Here is a 27657-nt window from a genome sequence, read left to right as displayed (position 1 = left end):
AATACTTAGCTGTGAGAATTGAATCCTGTTGAGGTTTGCAGTCCTCCAGAAAATTAAAATTTTTAATTTGGTGACGTGTTACCAACTCTAGAGAGAGATGGAAAATCAACAAGTCCTTCCTCAAACTTGCACACAGTAGGCATAGTCAAGAACCGGTTCATCTGCATTGGAAATGGCATCCAAATAAAACTCTTGCTATATACCTTGAATAGATCATTATGCTTAAAACTGACATTTAAAGTTTAGGAACATCATCTAGACCTTTCTATAACAGTTTTATTTCAAATATATTTTTCAGAAAAATTAAAACTGAAAAATGAGCCACCGTTTTCCCCAAACTTCCCTCAAGGACGATTTTCTTCTTGTGATTAAGAGATCTGGCTCCTTGTTCTTTTCTGAAGAGGCCTTTAAACCACTGGCAACTTCTATCAAGAGAGACAAACTTTCAACACCTCCAAACCCATACAAACTATATTTAAGGATGCAGGGTAAAAAGCTGAATATTCAAATCCTGAATCCTGTTGGAGTTTGCAATCCTTCAGAAAAAAATTTTAATTTGGAAAAATTAAGGGGAAAAAAGTACACAGGTCTTGCCTCATTTGCCACTAACTTACTGATTCTGGGCAGGTATCAGGGTCAGGTTCGCCCATCTGTTTAGAGAAGGGAAGGTGGTGACTGAGACCTCTGGGTCTCTTCTAGTTCACTCACATCTGAGTCTGGGTTCTTTACCTTTTAGCTTATCTTCATGGTACAGCCAGTTTAGGCTACAGACAAAATCCCCAATAATGCTCTAACAGGTGCTCATTTTATTTTACATAAGGTTCTAAATCAGCATGCATGAAATTCTGATGAAGAATGGTTGGCTGGCCTCATACTGGAAATTTTAAGACTATTATATGAGATTGAAAGTCAAGTGAACTTCCTACCCTCTGGTTCCTTCTTTAAATGAAGTTTTAAAAATTAGTTATCAAGATTCCCCAGTGGACCCTTTGGTATCATGTGCTGTTTATATAGAAAGAATACCATAACTTACTTTGGAGACCTACATCCTAAAACCAAAACAGCTCATGATACAGCCTCTAAGTCATCATTTATTGATTCATAGAGCACCCATCACATGATCCAGGTGCTTTACATACAGTAAACATCACAACAGAACTCTCATATAAATACAATCAACAAATTACAGGAAAAAAAAAAACTGGAATGAAGCAACATTAGGTCAAATTTCAAAGATGCTGAGAAGTGGCAGTACACAAAAGGTAATTCCACCAACTGGAGACCAGATGGGCAAAGATACACAGGCATGACAATCCCAAATGGGCAGATTTGTAGAGGGTGAATGAGCATATAAAATTTCACAACCAAGAATGAAGGCCATTAAAGATACTATGACACCCAAGTGATCACAGAACTAGTCGAAAAACCTCACAAAGATATTACCTTGTAATGACACGGAAACCAACCTCATTTGGATTTTAAGCTCACCAGAAGAGGCCAGAAAGCCACGGAAATAGTCCATCTCATTATGAGCCCAGACTGAAATCGATAAGCCTTTACAAGAAATTGGAGTAAATTTAGGAAACAGCCAACAGTTCTACAATCCATAAGACTATACAGGTGTTGTTGATAGTTGGCACGTGGTCAGGGAGAAAAATCCTTTCCCTAAAGCAGAGGACTCACCTCACACAAATGATGAGGCATTGCTGGGACAAAAGCCACCAGAATTAGTGTCACCTGAGTGGTTTAATATCAAATGTAGAGCCATTTAGATTCACACTGTCAGATGAACACTGGGAAAGGCACAGATGACACCTCTGACAGAGGAAGCCGAAACATCTCTCGAGGTTTGTGTTTCCATATGTAGCATGGTCAGGGCACCAGGTGGTAAAGGGCATCAAGAGGTTTGCTCATTTCTGGCTCTCCAACTCCCCAAGATCTAGCCCTAAAAAACACACAATCACACCAAAGTAACTGCATTAAAGTGGCACTTAAGAGTTTAAGAATAGTTGTCCCTGAGTTACTTGGTCCTTTGCTCCTCCCTGAAGAGTCAAATCCCAGGTTTTAACTCAAGAGATTGCTAGGAGAATTACAGCCACAAGAGAGCAAAACTCAGACTCCATCTTGCCACGAACCACCATCACGCGGACAATTTAAGAATAAAAGGGATGGCATTCAAAGTCCCAGGTAAGTATGCAGTACTGGTGCTTTGGGGAAACAGTGCTGACAGAGTCTTTGAAAAAGTAAAGTCACACACACAAAAAAAGTAAAGTCACAAGCAGAGTTCTTAGAGAAAACTGGCTGCAGTAACTCAAAACAGTTTCACATTCAGCCATCATACATTTACAGGCTTTTTGTTTGTTTTTTAATGCTTCAGAGTGAAGAAGAGGCTGAGATTTAGAAAAATCACTCTCTACTCTGACTACATCCTTAATTATTTCACTTTAAAAAAGACACGCAAAGTTTGTAAAGGACTGGCTACTTGCAGGAATCCTTTCATTCTGTCAAAAAGTCTCTCCAAACCCCACAAAGCAGAGATGTACCAGTTCTCACTGATTCTCAACAGTTAAACACCATGTCTCATCAGGTACTGTCTCAAGTTCTGCCCCTTCTATGCCAGACACTGTCCCAGTCCCAACTTTATACCAAACACAGAAACCTGGGCCTGCCTTTAACACTGCACATGCTTATTTTACCACTTCCTGAAAACTGTTTTAGAAAACTTATAGTATGAAATATATTTATGCTCAAACAGTAAGAAAAACCCAAGTGGACTATGTCAGTGACAGAATCTATATGTCAAACAGCAAAGCGTTTATAGCCCTGTAATGCTTTGAGATTCATATAAGAATCCAGAGAGTCCAATATATATACTGATGGCCGTGTGATTTTCAAGTATTAAGTTTGTTTGCATAAGGAATCAACCTGAGATTTTTCTAAACTGCACTTCTCTGACACTCATTATTATAACCTTCATTCAATACAATAAAAGCCAACAACTTGACAAATTATTGGAAAAAAATTATATTTTGGAAGAACTCACTACATAAGGTGACAGAATTCCAAAATCAAATTACATGAAAATATACATCGCAATTTCTTTGTACAATAGGTGAGAAAATTCTGCAGTATTAGAATAGAGACAAAGAAATATGAAGGGCTAAGGGGAAGGGTACGAGGGTAAACAGCATTTTTAATAGCAAACCCAGAAGTTAAGTAGAAAGCCTGTAGCTGTGCATGCTTTATTCATCCAACCTTCACATTAGGTAACTGAGGGCAAAAATAAAACCAAATCAGAGTTTTGTGTTGGGAGTAAATTTCAATCATTTTAAATCTGAATTGAATCCAGAACTAACTCTTTTTAGTTCCTAGGGATAATGACTGAATTCAAGAGCTCTCAACGACAAGAAAATGTTATTGCTGTATCCAATCTGAGAGATGGGTGCAGGTACAATACAAAAGGGACAAAGCACCTAGTGATGACCGCTCCTCTGAAGTCATCATTAAAAATCAAGTAGTTGCTTATTGAGTACTTCGGTATTTGAACTAAATGATTTGAAAACTTCCTGGCAGACACAAGAGATAAAAGTAAAGGGGAGTGTGTCAAAACAAAGAAGATACAAAAGTTTAGTAAGTGGAAAGAGTTTAATGAAGCCTCAATGGTTTAAAGGAAATTAAATGGAAACTTTTAATCCTAATTGCTTTTTATCTGACATGCTTTAAGGAGTCTTTTAAAACTGATAAGAAACAATGAATAGGGAAAGAAAACCTGCTAAAATTTTTTAGAATTTACACGATTCTTATTCTACTACAAGAAAGCATTATTTGGTACAAGGTGTATTTGTGGATGTACATGAACAGTATATATATTATCCGGATCATGTTGTGCTATGTACAGGTCTTTACAATTCTTCCTGAAGGTTAAAACAGTTCATTAGAATTCAAAATGCGTAATCATCTGTAAGTTGGCACTTGTTAGGCTCTTGTCAGCATTGATACTGGCATGTTTTATTGCAGCCCAGTTCCAGCCAGTGTTTGCCAACTTGTTACAACAGAAGTCCAGCAATAGGTGGGTAGAGTGCAGGAAAAACAGTGCCATGTTTCTCAATTGGAGACCTACAAGAAAGCAAACAGCATTATATAGTGAATTTAAAAGTTACAGAAGGATTAATTGATTAGCAATTTTTATTTGTATTCCACTTCTTGGGAAACAAATTCTTCATTTCACTTTAAGCTCACTTTTGCCCACGTCCAATATGGTAGCCACATCCAACCATTTCATTTTAAATTCAAATAATAGTTCATAAAGTTTTAAATTTAGTTCCTCAGTAACACTACCCACATATCAAGTGCTCAGTGTGCCTAGTGACTACCATACTGGATACTGCAAATATAGATTATATCCACCAGTGAAGACAGTTGTATCACACAGACTTAACTTAGAGACTTCTCTAAGTTCAGCCCAAACCTATTTTATCCATCCAGGCTCCAACAAATGATCTTCTCTCCCAATTAGAGTTTTCTATTGTTTTGTATCTGCTGATCTCCTGTCTTCAATTAGACTAGAAGAACCACAGCTAAATAAAAACATCCGTCACCTTATGGAGTGCTTATTATGTGCCAAGCAGTATACAAAGTGCCTTAAAAACTCATCTCATGTAATGTTCATAATTACCATATAAAGGGGTTTCCCCCATTTTACAGAGAAAAGAAAGACAAGGTCACAGAGCTAATAAATGGCAGAGTTTTCTGTTCAAAAGGTTAACAAAACACTTGTTTCAGTTAAAAAAAAAAAATCTAGTGAAATGATTAAACTTTTTAGAGCTTTTATTATATGAATGTGTCCTTTGAAATATGTAAGGGGAGCACAAGAAAGGGGCAAGGGAGAAAAATGCCTATTAGTGTTATATCAGATCAACTGCTTCGAAACTCGGGAGTCTGTATCACCTGCCAAGCCATTGTTGGTCACAAGAAGACTCATACATAATAACTAGGAATCCAAGGGATATAATTTTAAACTCCTAACAAAGAAGCCAAATGTACTTATTAGAGCCAGCATGGCAAATATTTAACTTATACCAGACATGGGAAAAGTTCAATGTGTCTTCTAAATCCCCAAATGAAGTTATCAATATTACAGTCACCCAAATTCAACCATACCAAAGCTCTGCAGTGGGCAGGAAGAAAACTGTGGGATATTTATGGTCAAACATGTGCCTGTTTCTAGAATCTAGACTACCTCCTAAGACAGCTCCTGAGAAGTAGAATGACTGCTAAATTTCTCCCCAAAGGGCTCGTACCAACCAATGTAAATGATCCCCAGCAAAGCTCTGAATCCACCAAACCTTTCACCAGCACCAGGTTCTATCCTTTGCACACAGATACACATATATGTACATATTTTATTAGAAAATCTAAAGGCACAGACTGATCCTCAAGAAAAATTGTAATGAATAGGATTGTAATTCCAGGTTATGTTACTTAAAATGTTTTTCCAAAGACTATATACCACACTCAAATTAATCCCTGGTCAGTTAACTTCTCAGGGCTGAAAAAGAACTGGGTATAGAACTTAGGCATTCAGTAATCACTCTCTTATGTTATGAACAAGAAATTTCAGGGCCACAAAACAATCATTTAAAAACCATTTCCAGGTGAGGTTTTAAAGAAAAATACCCCAGAGAAGACTGACTACAGAAACTCATTAATTATCTAATATCAGACATTCAAGCCTTTTAATAGTGAGGAACCAGCTTTAAACAGCTTTAGCTTCTTGCAGGCAGAGAAAAAAAAAATCTATTTCCCCTCCTTTGAATAAAATATATTCTAAACAGAAAAAAAGCCTTGGTACAGCAAAAGCAAGTTTGCTGTTCTTTGCTCTAGAAAGAAAAATTCTAGAAGCTGAATTTACCTAATACTCAAATAAATGGTGTTGATCTAAAATAGTCATTTTACATATATAAGATATACATATATCCTATTTACATATATAGGATATATATACATATATATATGTATGTAGATTTACATATATAGGATATATATATATCCTACTTCTGGTTTAAAATCTGTGTGGTGGTGTTAAAAATCACACTGTTTTCATATCAACTTTATGAAATAAGTATCTGTTTTTTGCCTTAAACCTAAGTCTTAACTATTCCTGATTCCTAACCTACATATCTGGAGATGGTTTAGCTTCAAAGTGTCTTATTCCATTTATTTCTAAAACTAGAATCATATCATTAATTTTCCAAGTGGCTACACATTTTAATCTTTTAAAAGGCCTAAAAAATAAAAAGCAGACAAGCATGCTTTAAAAAAAACAACACACACAAAAAACACTTTTTGATGTTAAAAGGCAATAATGAAAGTAATTTCTCACTCAAGGGTAAGTGTCCCAATAATCTCAACCATTCTTAAGTGAAAGCAGTCCATAAGTTAAATAGGTTTATACCAGGGCATTACCTTTCTTCCAAAAGTTCCAATTCATTCTACACTGCCACCAAGTGTGGTGGCACTAAACAACTCTCCCCCATCACCAACCCATCCTTCTCCCCCAAACTGAACTATTCTTATTCTTTTCTTTATGTTATCCACTTTGGACCATTCACACATTTCCTTTCTGAGGTCTAACAGCTCACTCTCCTAGCTCTTCTCCTGGTGACGAACCAGCCCACGTATTTCTGTCCCCAGCGTCTGAAGGATGCTGTCCTTGGCCCTAGTAAGTACTGCTCTCTGTACCAAATGAATGGACATCTCTACTCTGGAGACTTCTAATCTCACTCACAGCCCTACGTTTAACCTCTATCTTAACCATTCAGTACTAGGCATGTGCTGACTTAAAGCCATGCTCTGCTATTACTCCCACTAAAGCTTTCCATGTGGTTTAACATTCCTGTGCCTGGTCTAACTGGCCAGGTGAACAGTTCTTTATTGGCCTGGATAGTATCTATGGTACTCTGGAGAACCCCTTCTTTCCCAAGAGAATAGTGCCTTTGGAAATATTCATTAAATAAGAAATGAAATGAGTTCAAGGTGTGCTGTTCTTGGTGTTACCTCTCATTCCAAGATATAAATCTTAAACCTTAATAACATGCAACTGTTAAAAAGGAAGCAGATATATATTACTGACAATTGATATTAATAAAATATCAAAAGACAACATTAACCAGAAAGCTCAGAGTGGACACTATGTATACATGTATGCTATAGACACAGACAAAATCACACTTGTATGTACATGGGTGTTGGGGTAGATTAGATTTCTGAAAGATTAAGCAATGGTTACTTCTGAGAACTGGTGGGCTGAGATGGGAAAGAGGTTTACTTTTCCTTACATATAGCTGCAGCTCTAAAGGTAGCAGTCAGATTCAGAGGAAACCAAGAGACAGCCATGATATTTATGGGTAAGAGAAGATGTTTCTAGAAGGGAGATCAAGTCAATTCAGTTCAAATGCTACAGAAATTAAAAAACCAAAACTAAGGGACTTTCCTAGAGGTCCAATGGTTAAGACTCCATGCTTCCACTGCATTCCTGGTTGGGGAACTAAACCCCTCATGCCACAGGCAAAAAACAAACAACAAAAATACCCTCATCAAAACTGAAATTAAGCCTTTGAATGTGGCAAACAGGCAGCCCCTGGTCTCCTTACTACTTTAGTATTCTATGGAGAAGGAAGGTGAGCATAACATGCTGGAAGACTGACAGTTAAAAAAACAAGGCAAAGTCCTTTTGTTTCCCAGGTCCCTCTCTTCCTCCCTAAAGTACTACTGCAAAATTTAAGAATTTTATGTATTTCTTCTAGTCCTTTCTTTTTAAAAAACTTTCATTCTGTCAGATAGCTACAACAGAATGGTGGGTTTTACTTATATATAAATGGTATCATTCTTTTTTCTTTTTATCACATTGCTTCTCCTATTCAAGACTGTTAACTATGTGATTACATATAACTAAGTCTACATTATATATTTTCGTTGATTAACAATATTGTAACTGATATTAATAATAACTGATTACTTCTGATGGGGCTTTTAAAAATTACACACAGTATTATAAGCAATATCTTTGTATCATGTCTCTTTGTATACATGTGCTAGAGTTTCTCTTAACCTATACACCTAAATTGCAGGATATGTGTTTTCAAATTGACTGCTGCTGCTGCTGCTAAGTCGCTTCAGTCGTGTCCGACTCTGCGACCCCAGAGACGGCAGCCCACCAGGCTCCCCCGTCCCTGGGATTCTCCAGGCAAGAACACTGACTAGGTATTACCAAATCACTCTCCAGTGTTGACAGAACAGCCTCACATGCCAGGAAGGAGTTCAAGTATATACCATTTCCTGAAATCCTCACCAACACCTGGGTTTCTTGGACATTTTGATTTTGACAACCTGATGAATTTGATGTCATCCCCTGCAGCTTTGTATTTCTGCTTATAAATGCAGCTGAGTTACTTGTGGCATGCATAACAACTATCAGCTTTCTTTTGCTTCTATTATCTATTCATATCATTTTACTTTGTGCTGATATTCTCATTGATTTTCAAAATTTTGTTGTAGACAGTAGATAGAAATCCTAAATATTAGAGAAATATTTTCCCAGTTTGCCACTTATTTTTATTTCTTTTGTCTTGTCATAATATTTAAGTTTTGGGTTTTGATGTAGCCAAATTTATCATTTTTCCCTTTTATGGGTGTTATTTATGCCTAACTTCTCTCCTTTGATATTCTCCTGTATTTTGTTTTAATAGTTTTGTTTTTCATATCTGTCTTATGTTTTAAAACTTACTGGAGACAGCTTAGCCTCCTCCCTTTCTCAGTCAGCAAGACCACTACAGATCACCTGTATCATTGGCAGTGAGATGGGTGTGTCCTGAAGCCCACTGAGGAGAGTTTTCACTTTTCTTCATAATCTTATTGTAGCAAAGGCGATAAGAAAGGCTCAGCATTTCAGGAGCCTTAATTTTTAAGGAGATATGGGTGAGATGTGGAGGCCAATCCTTAAATGATCCAAATAGGAAACCCATCAAGGGTGTGGTCCTATTGAGATAACCACATACTGTGAATGTGGTCTCAAATAAGCAGGGGAGGGAAGACGGCTGCTTAGGACAAACAGAAGCCATATACAGATCCATTTGTACTTCTACTTGTGAGCCAATGACTCTAGATTCACATGTACACATATGCAACTAGGTAAAGCAGTGAGTCTTCTGTCCTGCTGTCTTGGGTACAGTTCAGTTCAGCTCAATTGCTCAGTTGTGTCTGACTCTTTGCGACCCCATGGACTGCAGCACGCCAGGCTTCCCTGTCCATCACCAACTCCTGGAGTTTACTCAAACTCATGTCCATTGAGTTGGTGACGCCATGCAACCATCTCATCCTCTGTCGCCCCCTTCTCCTCCCGCCTTCAATCTTTCCCAGCATCAGGGTCTTTTCAAATGAGTCAGTTCTTCGCGTCAGGTGACCAAAGTATTGGAGTTTCAGCTTCAGCATCAGTCCTTACTCTCAAGAATCTTCTCCAACACCATGGTTCAAAACCATCAATTCTTTGTGCTCAGTTTTCTTTATAGTCCCAACTATCACATCCATACATGACCACTGGAAAAACCATAGATTTTTACTAGATGGACCTTTGTTGGCAAAGTAATGTCTCTGCTTTTTAATATGCTGTCTAGGTTGGTAATAACTTTTCTTCCAAGGAGCAAGCGTCTTTTAATTTCATGGCTGCGGTCACCATCTACAGTGATTTTGGAGCCCAAAAAAATAAAGTCTGTCATTTTTTCCCCATCTCTTTGCCACGAAGTGATGGGACTGGATGCCACGATCCTAGTTTTCTGAATGTTGAGTTTTAAGCCAACTTTTTCACTCTCTTCTTTCACTTTCATCACGAGGCTCTTTAGTTCTTCTTCGCTTTCTGCCGTAAGTGTGGTATCATCTGCATATCTGAGGTTATTGATATTCCTCCCAGCAATCTTGATTCCAGCTTGTGCTTCATCCAGTCCATCATTTCTCATGATGTACTCTGCATATAAGTTAAATAAGCAGGGTGACAATATACAGCCTTGACGTACTCCTTTCCCGATTTGGAACCAGACTGTTGTTCCATGTCCAGTTCTAACTGTTGCTTCTTGACCTGCATACAGATTTCTCAGGAGGCAGGTCAGGTGGTCTGGTATTCCCATTTCTTTAAGAATTTTCCATAGTTTGTTGTGATCCACACAGTCAAAGGCTTTGGCATAGTCAATAAAGCAGAAGTAAATGTTTTTCTAGAACTCTCTTGCTTTTTCGACAATCCAATGGATGTTGGCAATTTGATCTCTGGTTCTTCTGCCTCTTCTACATCCATCTAGAAATTCACGGTTCACATACTGTTGAAGCCTGGCTTGGAGACTTTTGAGCATCACTTTGCTAGCGTGTAAATGAGTGCAATTGTGCAATAGTTTGAGCATTCTTTGGCATTGCCTTTCTTTGGTACTGGAATGAAAACTGACCTTTTCCAGTCCTGTGGCCACTGCTGAGTTTTCCAAATTTGCTGGCATATTGAGTGCAACACTTTTACAGCATCATCTTTTAGGATTTGAAATAGATCAACTGGAATTCCATCACCTTCACTAGCTTTGTTCATAGTAATGCTTCCTCAGGCCCACTTGACTTTGCATTCCAGGATGTCTGGCTCTAGGTGAGTGATCACACCATCGTGGTTATCTGGGTCATGAAGATCTTTTTTGTATAGTTCTTCTGTGTATTGTTGCCACCTCTTCTTAATATCTTCTGCTTCTATTAGGTCCATACCATTTCTGTCCTTTATTGTGCCCATCTTTGCATGAAATATTCCCTTGGTATCTCTAGTTTTCTTGACGAGATCTCTAGTCTTTCCCATTCTATTGTTTTCCTCTTATTTCTTTGCACTGATCACCAAGGAAGGCTTTCTTATCTCTCCTTGCTTTTCTTTACAGCTCTCCATTCAAATGGGTCTATCTTTCCTTTTCTCCTTTGCTTTTCGCTTCTCTTCTTTTCACAGCTATTTGTAAGGCCTCCTCAGACAACCATTTTGCCTTTTTGTATTTCTTTTTCTTGGGGATGGTCTTGATCACTGCCTCCTGTACAATGTCATGATCTCCGTCCATAGTTCTTCAGGCACTCTATCAAATCTAATCCCTTGAATCTATTTGTCACTTCCACTGTGTAAAGGTAAGGGATTTGATTTAGGTCATACCTGAACGGTCTAGTGGTTTTCCCTACCTTCTTCAATTTAAGTCTGAATTTGGCAATAAGGAGTTCATGATCTGAGCCACAGTCAGCTCCTGGTCTTATTTTTGGTGACTGTATAGAGTTCTCCATCTTTGGATGCAAAGAATATAATCAGTCTGATTTTGGTACTGACCATCTGTCTGGTGATGTCCATGTGTAGATTCTTCTCTTGTGCTGTTGGAAGAGGGTGTTTGCCATGACCAGCGCGTTCTCTTGGCAAAACTCTATTAGCCTTTGTCCTGCTTCATTCTGTACTCCAAGGTCAAATTTGCCTGTTAGTCCAGGTATTTCTTGATTTCCTACTTTTGCATTCCAGTGCCCTATAATGAAAAGAACATCTTTTGGGGGTGTTAGTTCTAGAAGGTCTTGTAGTCTTCATTGAACCGTTCAACTCAGATTCTTCAGCATTACTGTCTTGGGTTACACAATGCCTTGTGTCCTGGTCAGGTTGCCTAGGAAATAGATTCTGAGACAGGTATTTGTGTAAGGTTTACTGGGAAGTGCTTTGAAGAGCAACAGTGAGGGAAACAGATCTAAGCAGAAGATGGTGGGGGTAGCGCAGCTGAAATACAGACTTCAGGCAATCCAACACTGGAATGGCCTTTCAGATAATCCCCAAATTGAGAAAAAAGCCCAAGTCTTTGTACCAACCCATTCTTTCTCCAAACCAAACAGTCCATGGATGCAAGTGGCTTCTGAGGAAAGGGACTAACTTGGGCAAGTGATCTCTTAACTCCTAGAAAGCAAGTCAGCTATGAGTTATCAGCAGGCAACATTCCCAACAGCCTGGAGTATGATTATTTCCCTCTGGACAGGCAGTAACCACACCCAGAGACCTTATCTTCTCTTACCATCTTATTTATTTCCTGGTGAAGCCAACCAGTATACTGTGAGCTAACCTATGAAGAGGCCCATGTGACAAAACTTAGAAAGAACCCAGTCAACAGCCTGTGAGGAACAGAAACCTGCCGACAACCACATGACTGAACTTGGAAGCAGATCCACCCACAGCTGAACCCTGAGATAGATGGCTACAGTGCCAACCAACACCTTGACTGCAGCATTATGATGACCCCAGAGCCAGAAGATTCAACGTGGACGAGATAACAGATGTTGTTTTAGGTCATTGAACGGGGTAATTTGTAAAATAGCAAGGGAATTAATACAGTCCCTCTACCCTTGATACAGAACCAAAAGACAGAATCCTTTTGCCTGGTGGTACAGAATGTGGCCATGTAGCTGATCTGTGGGAGCGGGAAGATTTTGTTTCTCCCTTTGTCCTCTTACTTCATCCTACAATAATAACTTTCTGGTGGCAGGGAAGAATCTAAGACACAGAAAGTAAAATCCATATAGGAAAAAATTAAAATTCAACTGCATTACAATTAAGCACCTCTGTTCACCCAAAGATACTATAAAGAAAGTAAACTGACAAGGATAGAAATCAATAACCTAACTGAAAAATAGGAAAGACCAGAAAAAGCACTTCACAGAGGAAGTATCCATGGTCAAACACATTATAGCATGCAACTGCATTGTAACTAGGGCAACACACATCAAGTCTGTAATGACATCTCATCTGATACTAGATCAAAAACTTTGGGGAAGGACCTCCCTGGTGGTCCAGTGGTTAAGAATCTGCCTTCCGATTCAAGGACTGCAGGTTTGATCCCTGGTTACAGAAGATTCCACATGCCGCAGGACAACTAAGCCTGCACGCTACAACTAGAGAAAGCCCGTCCACCGCAGTGAAGACCCAAAAGAAAAAACTGGGAAAACAAACAAGACTTTGCAGAAGTCTGATAATATCAAATGTTAAAGACAATATGGAGCAAATAGAACCCTTGTCCTTGCCAACAGGGGTATAAATAGATCCAATATTTTTAAAAATAATTTGGCATTATCTAGTTAAAGTGATGTGTATACACCTTTAACTTAATTCCACCCCTAGGTATACACCCCAGAGAAACTCTTTTAGTACATCTACAAGAAACAAGGATAGCTACATTCTCTGTAATAGCGAAAACAAAGCAAAATAGGGAAATTCCCTGGTGGTCCAGTGATTAAGACTCAGTGTTTTCACTGCCGTAGGCCCAGGTTCAATCCCTGACTGGGGAACTAAGATCCTAGGAATCAGGCAGTACAGCCAAAAACAAGAAACAGCCTCCCCCAAATAAAAACAAAACAAAAACAGAAACAAGAATAAGCAAAAACAACAATAACAAAAAAACAAACAAAAACCCCACTCTAGAGAAATAATGAAATGAGAACCAAGAGTAAATTTATCTAATGAAATACTACATAACAGAGAACATGGAATATAACTGTACATAACAAAGGACAATTGCAACAATATAATGTTGAGCAACAAAGTCACAAAAGAATATGACCCAAAAAAGACATTATAATTCCACATATATTCAGCTCAAAAACATGCAATATGTTGTTTAGGAATAAAAATTGATGAAATTGTGAAGAAAAACAATGATAAACACAGAATTGGGAATATGGAAAAAGTATTGGTAGAGGAGGGGAATGTAGGAGATGTAACAGTTAATAATAAAGCTCTTTTTCTTAAAATAGGTGGCCGGTACAAAGATATATAGCATGTACTCTGACTTTTTTCGATGCTACGTTTCATAAGTAGGTTTTATCACCTCAATATTTAATTTAAAGAAAGAAAAGCCAAAGAACTTAAATATCACACATTTGGTCAATTCATCTACACCGTGTCTTCTGCTAAGCCAGATGGGTGCCTACTATCTTTGGCTCCTTGATAGACATAAAGCAGACTTGTGGACAGATGGTATACAAGAAAAGGAAAAATTTTCCTACTGGCCCTGTAAGTAATGAGCAAAGAGATAAAGACCAATTAAAACAAGAAAGGTAGATATTTAATGGTCTTATCAATATATTACAAACTATGGTCTTTCTTTTTTTAAAAAAACTAGGAAAAACTTAAGTCAATCTTTACCATATACAGCACAGTATGAGAAAATATAAGAAATTTCAGTGCCTAGTTTAGTCAAAGATGGCAGACCAAAAGGTAAAAACAAAGAAAATGTAGCAAAAACAAAAGCAAAAACAAAAAAACCCTCTATAATGAGAAATTTTACCAACAGTGAACTACTACCATACTAAATCAGTTTAACACGGAATATCTAGTTAAAAACAGCTAGATTTACTGAAGGAAAAAGCAAGTAGATGACACTAATCTGCTGAGAAACAGCAGATTACTGGACACTACCACTGAAAAATGAAGCCAATGTAAACAAGCAATTCAAATCCCCAAATCACACATTTTCTAAAAACACTATGTCATGTATAAAAAAGGTAAAAGAGTAGGATGATTTTTTTAAATGAACTTACCCTGAAATAAGTGAAGTTACAGCTGTTGAATAAATGTCACTCAAAAGCAGTCTCTTGGCTTTTTCTTACACAGCGGGCAACTTTCCTTTTGAATTCTCCATTTCTGTCTTCCCTCCATTCTTTCTGTAAGTACAAAAGTAATAGCAAGTGATTTTATGCAAACTCCTCTTACCTCAAATACCTACTTTAATTCTGAATGTAATGCTTTGGCAATGTGAACACGTTTAAAATGTTAAACAGTTGATAAGATTGAAAACACTTTTGCAAGGCACTCTGCCAGGATACATACAAATTACTTCTATAGGCAAAGTCTCTTTGAAAAAGGAAAGGGCCCTAAAAAGCTTTAGCAATTTTGTATTACACTGAAAAGAAAGCTGCTGCTTACAAATAAGATATCCAGGCTATCTGGAGGATCACCAACTCTCTACTGGAAGCACCCAGAAAATAAAGTAGACAGAACTGTGCCTCCTATATCAAGTAGATGGGTGTAGTGCATCATATTGAGATGATACTGAGTAGTATTTCTAGTGGGGGAGGGGCCAGGACATGACAGTAACAATAACACTATTACTGCCAGGCACATGAAAAGGGAACACAAAAGAGCACCAGCATACTTTCACATGAGAAGAGAGCTGATTTGTATTTAGCATGTAAATAGCAGGAACTTCTCACTAAAATGCCCGGCCTATTTTTTTCCCTGTATCATCCATGTAGGGACAGCAAAGACTGTAGAAACCTTCAACACTTGTTCTTGCAGAGGAAGAGATCTGAACAATTTTTTCCCCTCAAAGCAAGGCACCCCAGTAAGCCAATCATTATAGTAAATGATGAGGTAAACGATAATGTGGAAATGCAGAGAGATTTGTAGATATTTGATAAAGTATTTGTGAATAAAATGTTATTGTCTCTAATTACCTCATTATCATTTCTAAGACATTTTAAGGAAGAGCAATTCCAGTAAAAAGGGGAGGTCAAAACAAAGGAGAAAAAAAATCACCTAAAAAGCACACTCAGCAGAGAGAATTAAGACTGAGAGCAAGGGGGATCAGGTAGAAAGGTATTAAAAAGATCATATGGAATTATTATTATTTGAGTGCACCATGTAGCATGTGGGATCCTAATTCTAGAACCTGTGCTCCCTGCATTGGGAGCATGAAATCTTAACCACTGGGGCCATCAGGGAAGTCCCTGGAATTACTTTTGTAAGATATAAATCCTCACGACCAAAGAAAATGGCAGTGAAGTCATCTAATAATGGGGAGAAATTTTTCCTGGAAGACCAAAGGTAGATGAAAGAACAATGAAACGTGCGGCAGAGCAGAGAAAGCAGCGGCCTAGGGAAGTCTCAGTGGGACCCCAGCAAAGAGGGAAAGGACCTACTGAAGAGAGCCCCAAAGTTAAAGTTTGGGAATGGCAGCTTGAAGCCACTAAAAAGTGGGGTTGAAAACTGAATGACAGAAAGTTTGGCCTTTCCTTCTACACACACCCCAAATTTTAATACCTTCCTAAAGTAATAATGATGATATACAGATTTTATAAAAATATCTGAAGACCACTAGAATTTGAGCTCCAGGTATGGGTATTCGGTATGGAAAGTAATTACTTCTTCATTTTGGCATTTGACACCTCTCTTCCTCCAACTCACTCTTACTTTTTTTTTCACTCTTAGTTTAGTATCTGGCTTACCACTCACACACTCCTAAGGAGAACCAATTCTGCACACATACATCCCTTATGTTGACTTGACTAAGCATAAAGTTAGAATGATTTTCTGTCAGTGTTTACTTCAATTACTAAATTCAAAAATTCAAAGTCAGAGATTTGAAGGGTGGTTATAGTGCTTCTTGGCCTTTTGGCTAAGATCAAATGAAAGGTGGTTATATATGTAGTGTTTTTCTACAAGTAAGATTTTTACCCCCAAGTTTTTATGTAGACCTGAATTAACAAGAGGGAAAAAAAAAGGTGAATTTAACCTGCTGGCTTTCACATATCCTAACAAAGGTTCCAAGAATTAGAACAAAAGGATTTTTAAAGAGGGATAGATGACTGAGGAACTAGGACTATTCTAGATTAAAAAAAAGACTAATAAAACATGAATACAGGACTTCCCTAGTGGTTAAGACTCCACGCTTCCACTGCAGGGCCACAAGTTCAATCCCTGATCAGGGAACTAAGATTCCATATGCCACATGGTGCAGGCAAAAAAAACAGGAACAAAAAACAAATAATTTTTTTAAAAGGAAAAGAAGGAAGATTGAAAAATAAAATAAAAGCAATAATGTAAAAATGAGAAACCTATAATAAAATGATAGGAAACACCATCCTTTAAAAAATAAAAAACTAAGTAAAAATAAATGAATAAATAAATAAAACATGAATACAAAATACAATAAGTTCCTAAATTCTGGATTCTCTCTCGCCCCCTCTCTTTGTTCTTAAGAGCTACATGCTGAAGTATTTAAATATAAAGATCTGTAAAGCCTTCTCAGTTTAGCAAATAATAATGACAATAATGTTAATAATAACAACAACGTTGCAAAATCTCCACAATGGTAAATCTATGTGTAGGGTATAGGGTAATCCAACGTTTTGTTAGGTCTCAAAGTCTCAAAAATAAATGCTTGCAAATAATATGGACCTAATAGCGACTAGATATTAAGTATAATAATAGTTTTACAATTATGTAGGATAGCATCCTTATTCTTAAAAGGTACAACTATCTGGCAGTAAAATAAGATTTATGAGAAAAATAAATGAAAATAAACAGATATATCAATACACGTCCACAAACACATACATATAAAAGTATATAGTTTAAATCAAGCTTAATTAAAGGGGAGAGCAGATGTGTCCTTACCGCAGCATCAACATTGGCAGGTGAGTCTCCATTGGGGTCTGCCAGCATAGAAATGACACTAATCATGATGGTTTCCACGGTGTGAATAGGCAGCCAGCGCTCCTCTGGCTTTTCATAACCATATTTATCTTCTCCAGGTTCGTGAAGAATAGAAATGCATACATCACCATTTTTATCAACTGCAAAATTAGAGAGTAAGATTCCAGTTTCAAATACTTTAAAAAATTGGCTATACATAAAATACATATTAGTTGATATGATCCTGATTCCCATGGTATCTGTGTAAGATTCAGTACCACACTGTTCCACTGAATACATACAGAAGTTAATGTCCAAAATGGAACCTGTTAACCTTAAAAGACCAGAGATTTTACCAAATAGGATCCACCTGACAAAGCCAAAAGAAATGTAAGCCATGTTTTTCATTTCTGCAAAATTTCAAGTTAATATGTAGATGGTACCTAGCATTTACATGTAATAAATATAATGAAATAAATGGTATCTATTGAATCTGTTCATTTATACAAAGTATATGGTCCAAACATCAGAACTGAGTTTCTGTATGATTTCCTAGTTTCCCTAGCAACTTACTGATTGAAATTGTTGATAGTCAGAGGTCTAAGACTTTCCTAAGAAAAAAATGAAAAATAACATCATAAAATACTTTTTAAATCACATAAAGGCAAAATTATATTTTCAGGGAAAAAAACACACACAAATCCACAAAGTGAAGTGTCCAACTCTTTGCGACCCCATGGACTGTAGTCTGCCAGGCTCCTCTACCCATGAGATTTTCCAGGCAAGAGTACTGGAGTGGGTTGCCATTCCCTTCTCCAAAAAGACCATGTTATATTGCCAGTGAAAACTCATCAGCATACATTCATTAGGTCTCTAATCTATAAACCTATTTTAAAATCCAAGCCATAAATTAATTGTTGATCAAAAGGGGGAATGGAGTCCTATATTCTACTAACCTCTTTACATTACACAACCAAATCTGCAAATCCTATAAAAACCAATAATAATACTTATGTTCATTTCTGACTTCCTACCTAAAGTCCAACAAATTTATGATAGGTATAATGTTAAAGCGTTATTTTTCACCTCTGGGGAACCAGCATCAAAGTTTGTATGCATTGTGGCTCTACAACTAATGCTTTCCGAATGCATGCTGTATGCCAGGCACCCACACTTGACACAGAGAGTTTAGCAGTGAATGCAACATTTAAGACCCATGCCTTCAGTGTACTGTACATGAGCTATTCTACAATTAACGCTCCTTATCCCAACTCACCTACACCTTCTAATATAATCTATTAACTAAAATGAAATAACCAGATCAAGAAGCAAGAATAACAACAGTAAAACTTGTAACAGCACTATAAAGTTGAACAGAAAATGATAATACAGTGTTAAGATATTTTCCTCACTTACCACATAATATAAATTTTTCCTTGAGAAAAGGAAGTCATATGTTTTTGAGAACATTTAATATCAAATGTTTGTACAAAATTCTATCAGAGAATCGATTTAAGATCCATTTTCCTTTTATAGAAATTGTTATAATTTAGCATCTTTAAAATTTTAACCTCATGTCATTTCATTTTAAACATATAGAAAACATTTTAAACCTCTTAGAATGAGGCTTTTATGCTTAATACCTATTACCTATTAAAATTGTAGTATTTTTTTTAAAGGCAAGATAACTGAGTGAAATAATTGAGCTGATAATTGAGTGAAAAGGCCAGTGCTATCATTCCTCTTAATAATTAGAGTCCATGTATTGCTTTTCTATATGCTCTCATGTAACTCACAAAGAAACTAAGGCTCCAAGAGGCTTTACCAACAGTAACATAGGCTAATTCACGCAAAAGACAGCATTCAGAAACTTTTTGTTACATTTTCCTTTCAAACAGGTGCAAAAAAATTGACTATTACACACTGAATAATTCAAGAGAAGGCAGGGGAAACTGCCAAGAGCCTAGGAAGAAATGAACATATGCCCAAGCAACAACGGGCAGATGTGGTCGATTCATGCACCCATACATTGTGCAGGGCTATCATTAACGTGTTCTACCAGAAAGAAATTCTTTTTTCCCCTTCATACTGGTGTATACTATGTCTTCTGTGATCACTGCTACCTAAGATGTGATGAAATATGGTGGCCTCCTTGATTCCCAATAGTTTTCCATTCATCAGTTCTAGTCTCTTCTAAGACTCAACTGTTTTTCAGGTCACTGAGTTCTATTACATTTCCTTGTAACAAAGCCTTGGTTTATTCATGCATCCATTACTCTCACTGATTTTTGCTTAAACTAATAAAGAAGGGTTTCTCTTCCTTGCAACACAATGTCTGGGTTATGAGAAGTAGAACGCAGACTGGTGTAATAGTCTAAAAAAACAACACTGATTACAAAATACTTATAGTCAAAATACTTACGAAAGAAATTCTTGCAAGCTCAATCATACAAAACAAGGCCAAAAGTTCAGAGAGACTATGTATAAACATAGTTTATCTAGACTAGCCTTTGGCTCACAAAGTGAATTTTAAATGGTTGTACAACTTCAGGTAAAAAAGTCAATGTCACCATTTGATGCACAGCACTGTTAGATATTTTCCAAAGATCTAAACACACAGAGTTTTATCTCATTTGACCCTATCAATCATCTTATGACATAGGTAAAACATTCCTTTTCCTTATGAAGAATATACATAAACAGTTAAGAGCGTCCATAGTCTAGGAGCTAAGATGAGAAAATAATAATTAAAAATCCAAGTTTAACTACTTCTATGTTCTCTGTAATAGCCAATGAATCACATCATACCTTAGAAATAATCTCAATTTTAAGAGCCCTATTAAATGCTGAGTATCACCCATGAACTCATGAACATCTCAGCTGTGAACATCATAGCTGAGAACTAAGTAAATCAACAAACTTTTTCCATTTGATCCGTTACTCTTTCTTTTAGAAGGAATCTAATCCAAGACCATGTATATAACAAACACAATAAACCTATCATAAAAATTCCAACACAATTTCACTGAGAACTACATCTTATGACCTTGAAAACTTCAGTGACAGGCTGTCATACTTGCAAATGTAAAACCAGATAAACTTACCATTTGGATGCCAGATTTCTGTAATGAATTTCATTTTAGGAGGCCGAAGGGGATAATCTTTTGGGAAAGTGAGATGAGCTTTAAAAACGCCACCTTCACTGGAAAAACAAAAACAAGTTCTTGCCTATAAGTTCCTGCTTATAAGTAAGATGATTATTAAAACAAACATAAAACAAGGATGCTAGTGCTAACATTATAAACGAAATAATCTGGATTTCAAGCAGTTTACTTACTCAAATACCAAGTTTAATAAACTGTCATGCCTACCACCTTATTAAACTCTCAAAAAACAGTAAAATGAAAGAAACAGCTTTAAAAAGGCATCCAGATGAGATCACGCTACTATTGGCTACACACATCTTTTCATTGCTTCCCACTGCACTTAAAACTCAAATGTTTAACATTGCCTATCAGGGTCAAGTTGTCAATTTCTCTATATTGATCTCAACCTGTCACTCCTCTCTCTCATCCCAGTTATTCTTCTTTCTGTTCTTTAAACACAACAAGCTTTTTCTCATCTGAGAGCTTATGCATTTTCTTATTGCCTCTCTGGGAACAGTTGTGCTGACCTCCAACCATCCATCCATCCATTTATTCATCTTATCATTTAACAAGTATTTATTCAGTCTTTATGTGGAGACACTGGGAGTTCAGCAGTGAACAAAACAAAGTCTCTCAAGTACTTTATATTCTGGTGTGTTTCAAAGTAGTGCTGTGCAACAGAACTTTCTGCAATTGGAGATGGTCTATAGTTACGTTCTCCAACATGGTAGCCACCAACCACTTGTAATATGGCTAGTACTTGGTTCTCAAAAAGTTTGAGAACTTTTTGGCCAACCCAATACAACTGATTAACTGAATTTTTAATCTTGTTTTATTCTAATAGCCACAAGTGACTAGTGACTGCTATGCTTAGGAACTGTTGCTAAACAACGGTCAAAACAACGCAAGTCAATGTTGCAGAAAACCAATGAAAAAAGTCAGCCTTATGGGGCAAAAATGACAAAGTTTCTGACTAGTGACCTTGGTACCGCTGTTTCCTCTGTTTCAAAGGCGCTTCTCCCTTTGTTATAGTCAGAACTCAGCCAAAATGTTACCTCTGAGAAAGATTTCACTTGGGTACCCAATTCTAACTAGCCCCTGTGTCCCTCTATCACGTGGACTTCTTTTCCATTTCTTTACTGCAAAAGGAATTCACACCTCTGATTCTTTTATTATAAGATAAATACCCCATAGAGCAGGGTCAGATGCAGCGTCATCTGACTGTGTTTGTTTCAGATCAGTAAATAACAGAATTCTCAGCTCATTAAATGGTTTTCATTCATTAAACAAACAGACATTGATTATCTACCTAGAGAAGGCACTGCTGTACGTAAAAGGATATGACAGAGAACAGGACATCAGAGATCACTGATTTACAGCACTTACCATTCTAGGGTCAGAGAATAATAGCAAGAAAAGTACCAGTAATAAATACTGGAATGAAATGAGCAATCTATTGTTAAGTTTTAAAAAAGTATCTACAGAATGAGCCCATTTGTCTTTAAGAAGAAAAAGTGAGGGTATGTTTGTATAGAAATAGAAAAATGTCTGGAAACATGATACCAATACACCAAAATGGTTAACTCTGAAGCATGGGATTATGAGATTTTTTACTTTCTGCTTTGTACATTTTGCTATCACTTGAAGTTTTAACCAAAGCAAGTATGTATTCTCATTACTTTTTTCTGATCATAGAAGCAAGATGGCAGGACGGTGTTAAAGAAAGGTAGATCATTAACACCAAATACTTCTGAATACTTAGGAAAGGCCACTGGGCTCCGAGTAAGGAACATGTTTCTCTTTATGCTTACATACATGCTTCTTTCTATGAAGTGTATTAAGTATACAGAGGGTCATAATGTAAAATATTTCTGATTATGGGTTGTGGTTTAAAAAAAAACACTTTGAAAGCCACAAATACAAAAACTAGGCAAGAATCCATGTAAAAGAACATCAGAACAGCTACCACAAAGCCCATGTACTTTAAACCACTGGTAAGGCTATTCCCTGATACTAAGTTAGCTTTCCCCGATCCCTAAATTTTGACTGATATCAGATCCACTTAAAAGCTTTACAACAGCTGATTGAAATCCCTACCATGAAAGATTACCTTAGTCTATTAAAAATTTTGATCAAATTTAATTAATTGGATTATCCTTAAAAGTTTAAAGTACACAATTTTTTTTTGTCTGCAATGTCCTCACCATCCATTCTGAAGCAATCATGCGAGTCTTCAGTTTTTTTTTCCTATAGGTGGAACCCTTAATTTCTCTAACACCTGTGAAAATCATACTTGTTTTTAAGCCTAAAACTCAAAACATAGTGTACAAAACATGGTTAAATAAATATTAAAATGTCACATATTCACTATTTTTCAAATACATAAAGATGCTACTATGATGAGCAAAATCAAAGTTTTATGAAAAGCATCAATGGTTCAAATGATGCTTTCCTACTTTCTCTTCACAGATATTAACAGTGTAAGAGTATAACTGCTATATATTACAGATATATCATATTACATATATGATTACTAGCATGATATTCTAGCCCAGTTCAAGTTTCTTCTATTAGACTTCCCTTACCGTCTTTGTATTAAATGTATAAAAGTCTTACAAGGATAAGAGCCTATCATTCTACCTTGTCAGATCCTATCATTCAGCCATATTTACTTTCTTTAAATGATATACCATATGTACCATCAACATTGTTCTTTTATATATTCCTTTTCACATCTGTCTTCTGTTTATTCATTTTTACCTGTCACAATTCATCTATTACCTTCATAAAATATTTGATGGCTTCCAATGTTTTTGCTACTACAAACAATAAAACACTGACCATTCTGAACACTTTCTAGGCACAAGGTTTTACCCTAGAAATGAAACAAGATGAAGTTTAAATAACTGTTAAAAGTCACATGGATAATAACAATAGTAGACTCAGGGAGGTAAACAAAGATATTCTCCAAAACTCACATTCTTAAGCACTAAATGATAAATGATACGGTACTGCCATGGATCAATCAATTTCTAAGTCAGACAGGCACCAGGTTCATTCCTTCCGAAAGTTCATACAAAATATATAGCTTGTGCAGCTAAGTTTTAAACAGACTGTATAAGAATTTTGTTACTGTAAAAGAATATTAATCCAAGAATTTGGTTAGTCAACTCTTCGCTTTCTATATCCATCAAGGTAAGGCAATAACAAGATACATATAATCTTCCAAGATTCTACAAATTTTTCACACCATTGCCAGAGGTAGGAAACAATATAAAACATACTTCTTGAGCACACCAACCATGAGTGATGAAAAAGAGATACAGCAAAAGTTACATATCATTTATTAATACAAATTTATAAAATTTATAATTCACAGTGAAACCCATATCTCCTAAAGTTTCTTTCAAAACCTACTGCCGTTCCTACCTGATATTATTCTTTCTCTGGATATGGGCAGCTAGTCACAGTACTTGATAATCATTAGTCTGAAAATAGCAGGTTGTCACACCAGTTTCAGATTACTTTTCATAGAGAGAAAGCCTCAAGAATCTATTTTTAATATCTCCAGAAACATTAATTAATGGCAAGTGCTAGTTGCTCAGTTTGTGTCCAACTCTTTGTGACCCCATGGACTGTAGCCCACCAGGTTCCTCCATCCATGGAATTTTCCAGACAAGAATACTGGAGTGGGTTGCCATTTCCTTCACCAGGGGATCTTCCCGACCTAGGGATCGAACCCAGGTCTCTTATATTGTGGGCAGACTCTTTACTGTCTGAGCCAATGACAAGAACAGCAATAAAAAGTTAATACTGTGTAAAGATAAATGTAACAGCTAAATTAATACTCAAAGCAACTATCAATAAAGTAATGCCTGAATATACCAGTTATTGACACATGGATTGTAAGGAGTGTGGGGTGCCCTCTAGTGGCTAAATGAGGGTTAATGACACCACCATGAACTACACTAGCTTTTAAAGAATTTTAGTACAGCAATCATTCTATTATTACAGAAATGACCTAATTAATTACTAAGTGATGGATCAATCACTTAGGTTTGCTCACATTAACTACTTTCAATACTATAACCCCTCCTCCCATTACCAGCCTCTCTGTTTCTCCTCTTACTTACACTTAAGATCTGTGTCTCATTTCAAGTAACACTCCCTCCAACAACCACGAGAAGGCCTCTGCCCTCTTCACTCCACTGAAATTTCCTTACTGTTAAATCAACAAACAGCATTAAATACTTGATTCTTGGTGGCATTTTAGAAAGCTTCCTTCTCTAAAACCTTCTATTAGATGTCTGGCTAACTTCCTCTGCTTTTCTCAGGGCCCTGGCCTAGGCACATGTGTGTCATCCCCTGGGCAAGGCTGTTATCTCCCTACTTCAGTCCATTTCTTACACTATGCATGCACGCATGCTTAGCTGCTCAGTTGTGTCTGACTCTTTGAGACTCCATGGACTGTAGCCCACCAGGCACCTCTGTCCCTGGGGATTCTCCAAGCAAGAATAGTGGAGTCTGTTGCCATGCCCTCCTCCAGGATATCTTCCCAACCCAGGGATTGAACCCACATCTCCCGCACTGCAGGCAGATTCTTTACTGTCTGAGCCACCAGGGAAGCCCAAGAATACTGGAGTAGGTAGCCTATTCCTTCTCCAGGGGATCTTCCTGACTTGGGAATCAAACCAGGGTCTCCTGCATTGCAGGTGATTCTTTACCAGCTGAGCTATCAAGGAAGCCCCTTCTTACCCTATAGATCGCCCCCCCTAATTTTTTTAACAATAGTTTAAAACATTTTACTACAAAAATAAAATACAAGCTGAGGGAAAATAAAATTTATAATTCCAAAGTTATGATACTTAGAATCTGATGCATATTCTAAAATATAAATCTTATAATTCTTGATGTAAAACTCCCCAATGGTTATGCCTGGTCCTCAGGACAAAAGAAAAATTCTAACTCCTTAATAGTGTTTACAAACATTTTCTAGCCCTCAACTCTCTAGCCAACCTCATTCTTTGAAATTCCTTATAGTCATTTTGCTCAGTTGCCATCCCCTTGTTCTGTCCTTTATTTTCCAGGCCTATGTACACAAACATTTCTTTCTCCCTATGAAATGCTCAATCCCCAGCTTCCCTTCCACTTACCCCCATCTCCTACTTATTCCCATCTCCTAAATCCCACTGCTATGCCAGAGTATCTGTCTAGTTAATCCTTACCCTAGCTATTGACAATCCAAAATCTCTTCAATCCCAGAATAATTAAACCAAATGTGGCAATCTCATTCATCTTGCCAGTTACCAAGTAAGGAATGAAGCAACTTGATTCCAACAAATGAGACAAGAGTCTGCTGGAGAGCTTCCAGAAAAAAGGCTTTTCTACATTGAAATACATAAAAAATTACTTTTTTTTTCTACTTTTTTGACTTTAGCTCACTGAGACTTTTTTTTTAATTTTAATTGGAGGCTAATTACTCTACAATTTTGTATTGGTTTTGCCATTCATCAACAAGAATCCGCCATGGGTGTACACATGTTCCCCATCCATATTGCGGATTGGATTCCAAATTGGAAAAGAAGAAGTAAAACTCTCACTGTTTGCATAGGATATGATCCTCTACATAGAAAACCCTAAAGACTTCACCAGAAAATTACTAGAGCTAATCAATGAATATAGTAAAGTTGCAGGATATAAAATCAACACACAGAAATCCCTTGCATTCCTATACACTAATAATGAGAAAATAGAGAAATTAAGGAAACAATTCCATTCACCGTGAATTCCATTTATCCACTACAATGAAAAGAATAAAGTATTTAGGAATATATCTACCTAAAGAAACGAAAGACCTATATATAGAAAACTATAAAACACTGGTGAAAGAAATCAAAGAGGACACTAATAGATGGAGAAATATACCATGTTCATGGATCGGAAGAATCAACATAGTGAAAATGAGTACACTACCCAAAGCAATCTATAGATTCAATGCAATCCCTATCAAGCTACCAACAGTATTTTTCACAGAGCTAGAACAAATAATTTCACAATTTGTATGGAAATACAAAAAACCTCAAATAGCCAAAGCAATCTTGAGAAAGAAGAATGGAACTGGAAGAATCAACCTGACTGACTTCAGGCTCTACTACAAAGCCACAGTCATCAAGACAGTGTAGTACTGGCACAAAGACAAAAATAATGACCAATGGAACAAAACAGAAAGCCCAGAGATAAATCCACACACCTATGGACACCTTATCTTTGACAAAGGAGGCAAGAATATACAATGGATTAAAGACAATCTCTTTAACAAGTGGTGTTGAGAAAACTGGTCAACCATTTGTAAAATAATGAAACTAGAACACTTTCTAACACCATACACAAAAATAAACTCCAAATGGATTAAAGATCTAAACGTAAGACCAGAAACTATACAAGTCCTAGAGGAGAACATAGGCAAAACACTATCCAACATCAATCACAGCAGGATCCTCTATGACCCACCTCCCAGAATATGGGAAAGAAAAGCAAAAATAAACAAATGGGACCTAATTAAACTTAAAAGCTTCTGCACAACAAAGGAAACTATAAGCAAGGTGAAAAGACAGCCTTCAGAATGGGAGAAAATAATAGCAAATGAAGCAACTGACAAAGAACTAATCTCAAAAATATACAAGCAACTCCTGCAGCTCAATTCCAGAAAAATAAAAGACCCAATCAAAAAATGGGCCAAAGAACTAAATAGACATTTCTCCAAAGAAGACATACAGATGGCTAACAAACACATGAAAAGATGCTCAACATCACTCATTATCAGAGAAATGCAAATCAAAACCACAATGAGGTACCATTTCACGCCAGTCAGAATGGCTGCTATCCAAAAGTCTACAAGCAATAAATGCTGGAGAGGGTGTGGAGAAAAGGAAACCCTCTTACACTGTTGGTGGGAATGAAAACTAGTACAGCCACTATGGAGAACAGTGTGGAGATTCCTTAAAAAACTGGAAATAGAAC

At 36.8% G+C, this 27657-nt stretch overlaps 1 protein-coding gene across 2 annotated transcripts in view; it reads right to left on the bottom strand.

Moving 5' to 3' along the window:
- Positions 1-3007: 3007 nt before the first annotated feature.
- The window catches only part of UBE2G1 (ubiquitin-conjugating enzyme E2G 1), an 88164-nt gene continuing 63514 nt past the window's right edge, over positions 3008-27657 (bottom strand). For both annotated transcript variants that reach the window (XM_010847458.1, XM_010847457.1), the window contains exons 3-6: positions 20596-20693; positions 17474-17652; positions 14617-14739; positions 3008-4116 (exon numbers count right to left, since the gene is read on the bottom strand). In XM_010847458.1, the coding sequence (XP_010845760.1) occupies positions 14653-14739; positions 17474-17652; positions 20596-20693 (364 nt within the window). In that variant the 3' untranslated portion in view covers positions 3008-4116; positions 14617-14652. The remainder of the gene's footprint in view (positions 4117-14616; positions 14740-17473; positions 17653-20595; positions 20694-27657) is intronic.

The sequence above is a fragment of the Bison bison genome, unplaced genomic scaffold (assembly GCF_000754665.1).
Source record: "Bison bison bison isolate TAMUID 2011002044 unplaced genomic scaffold, Bison_UMD1.0 scf7180017864249, whole genome shotgun sequence".
NCBI classification, from domain to species: Eukaryota; Metazoa; Chordata; class Mammalia; order Artiodactyla; family Bovidae; genus Bison; species Bison bison.
The sequence above is the reverse complement of the archived record's forward strand: the minus strand, read 5'-3'. Positions and strand labels throughout refer to the sequence as shown.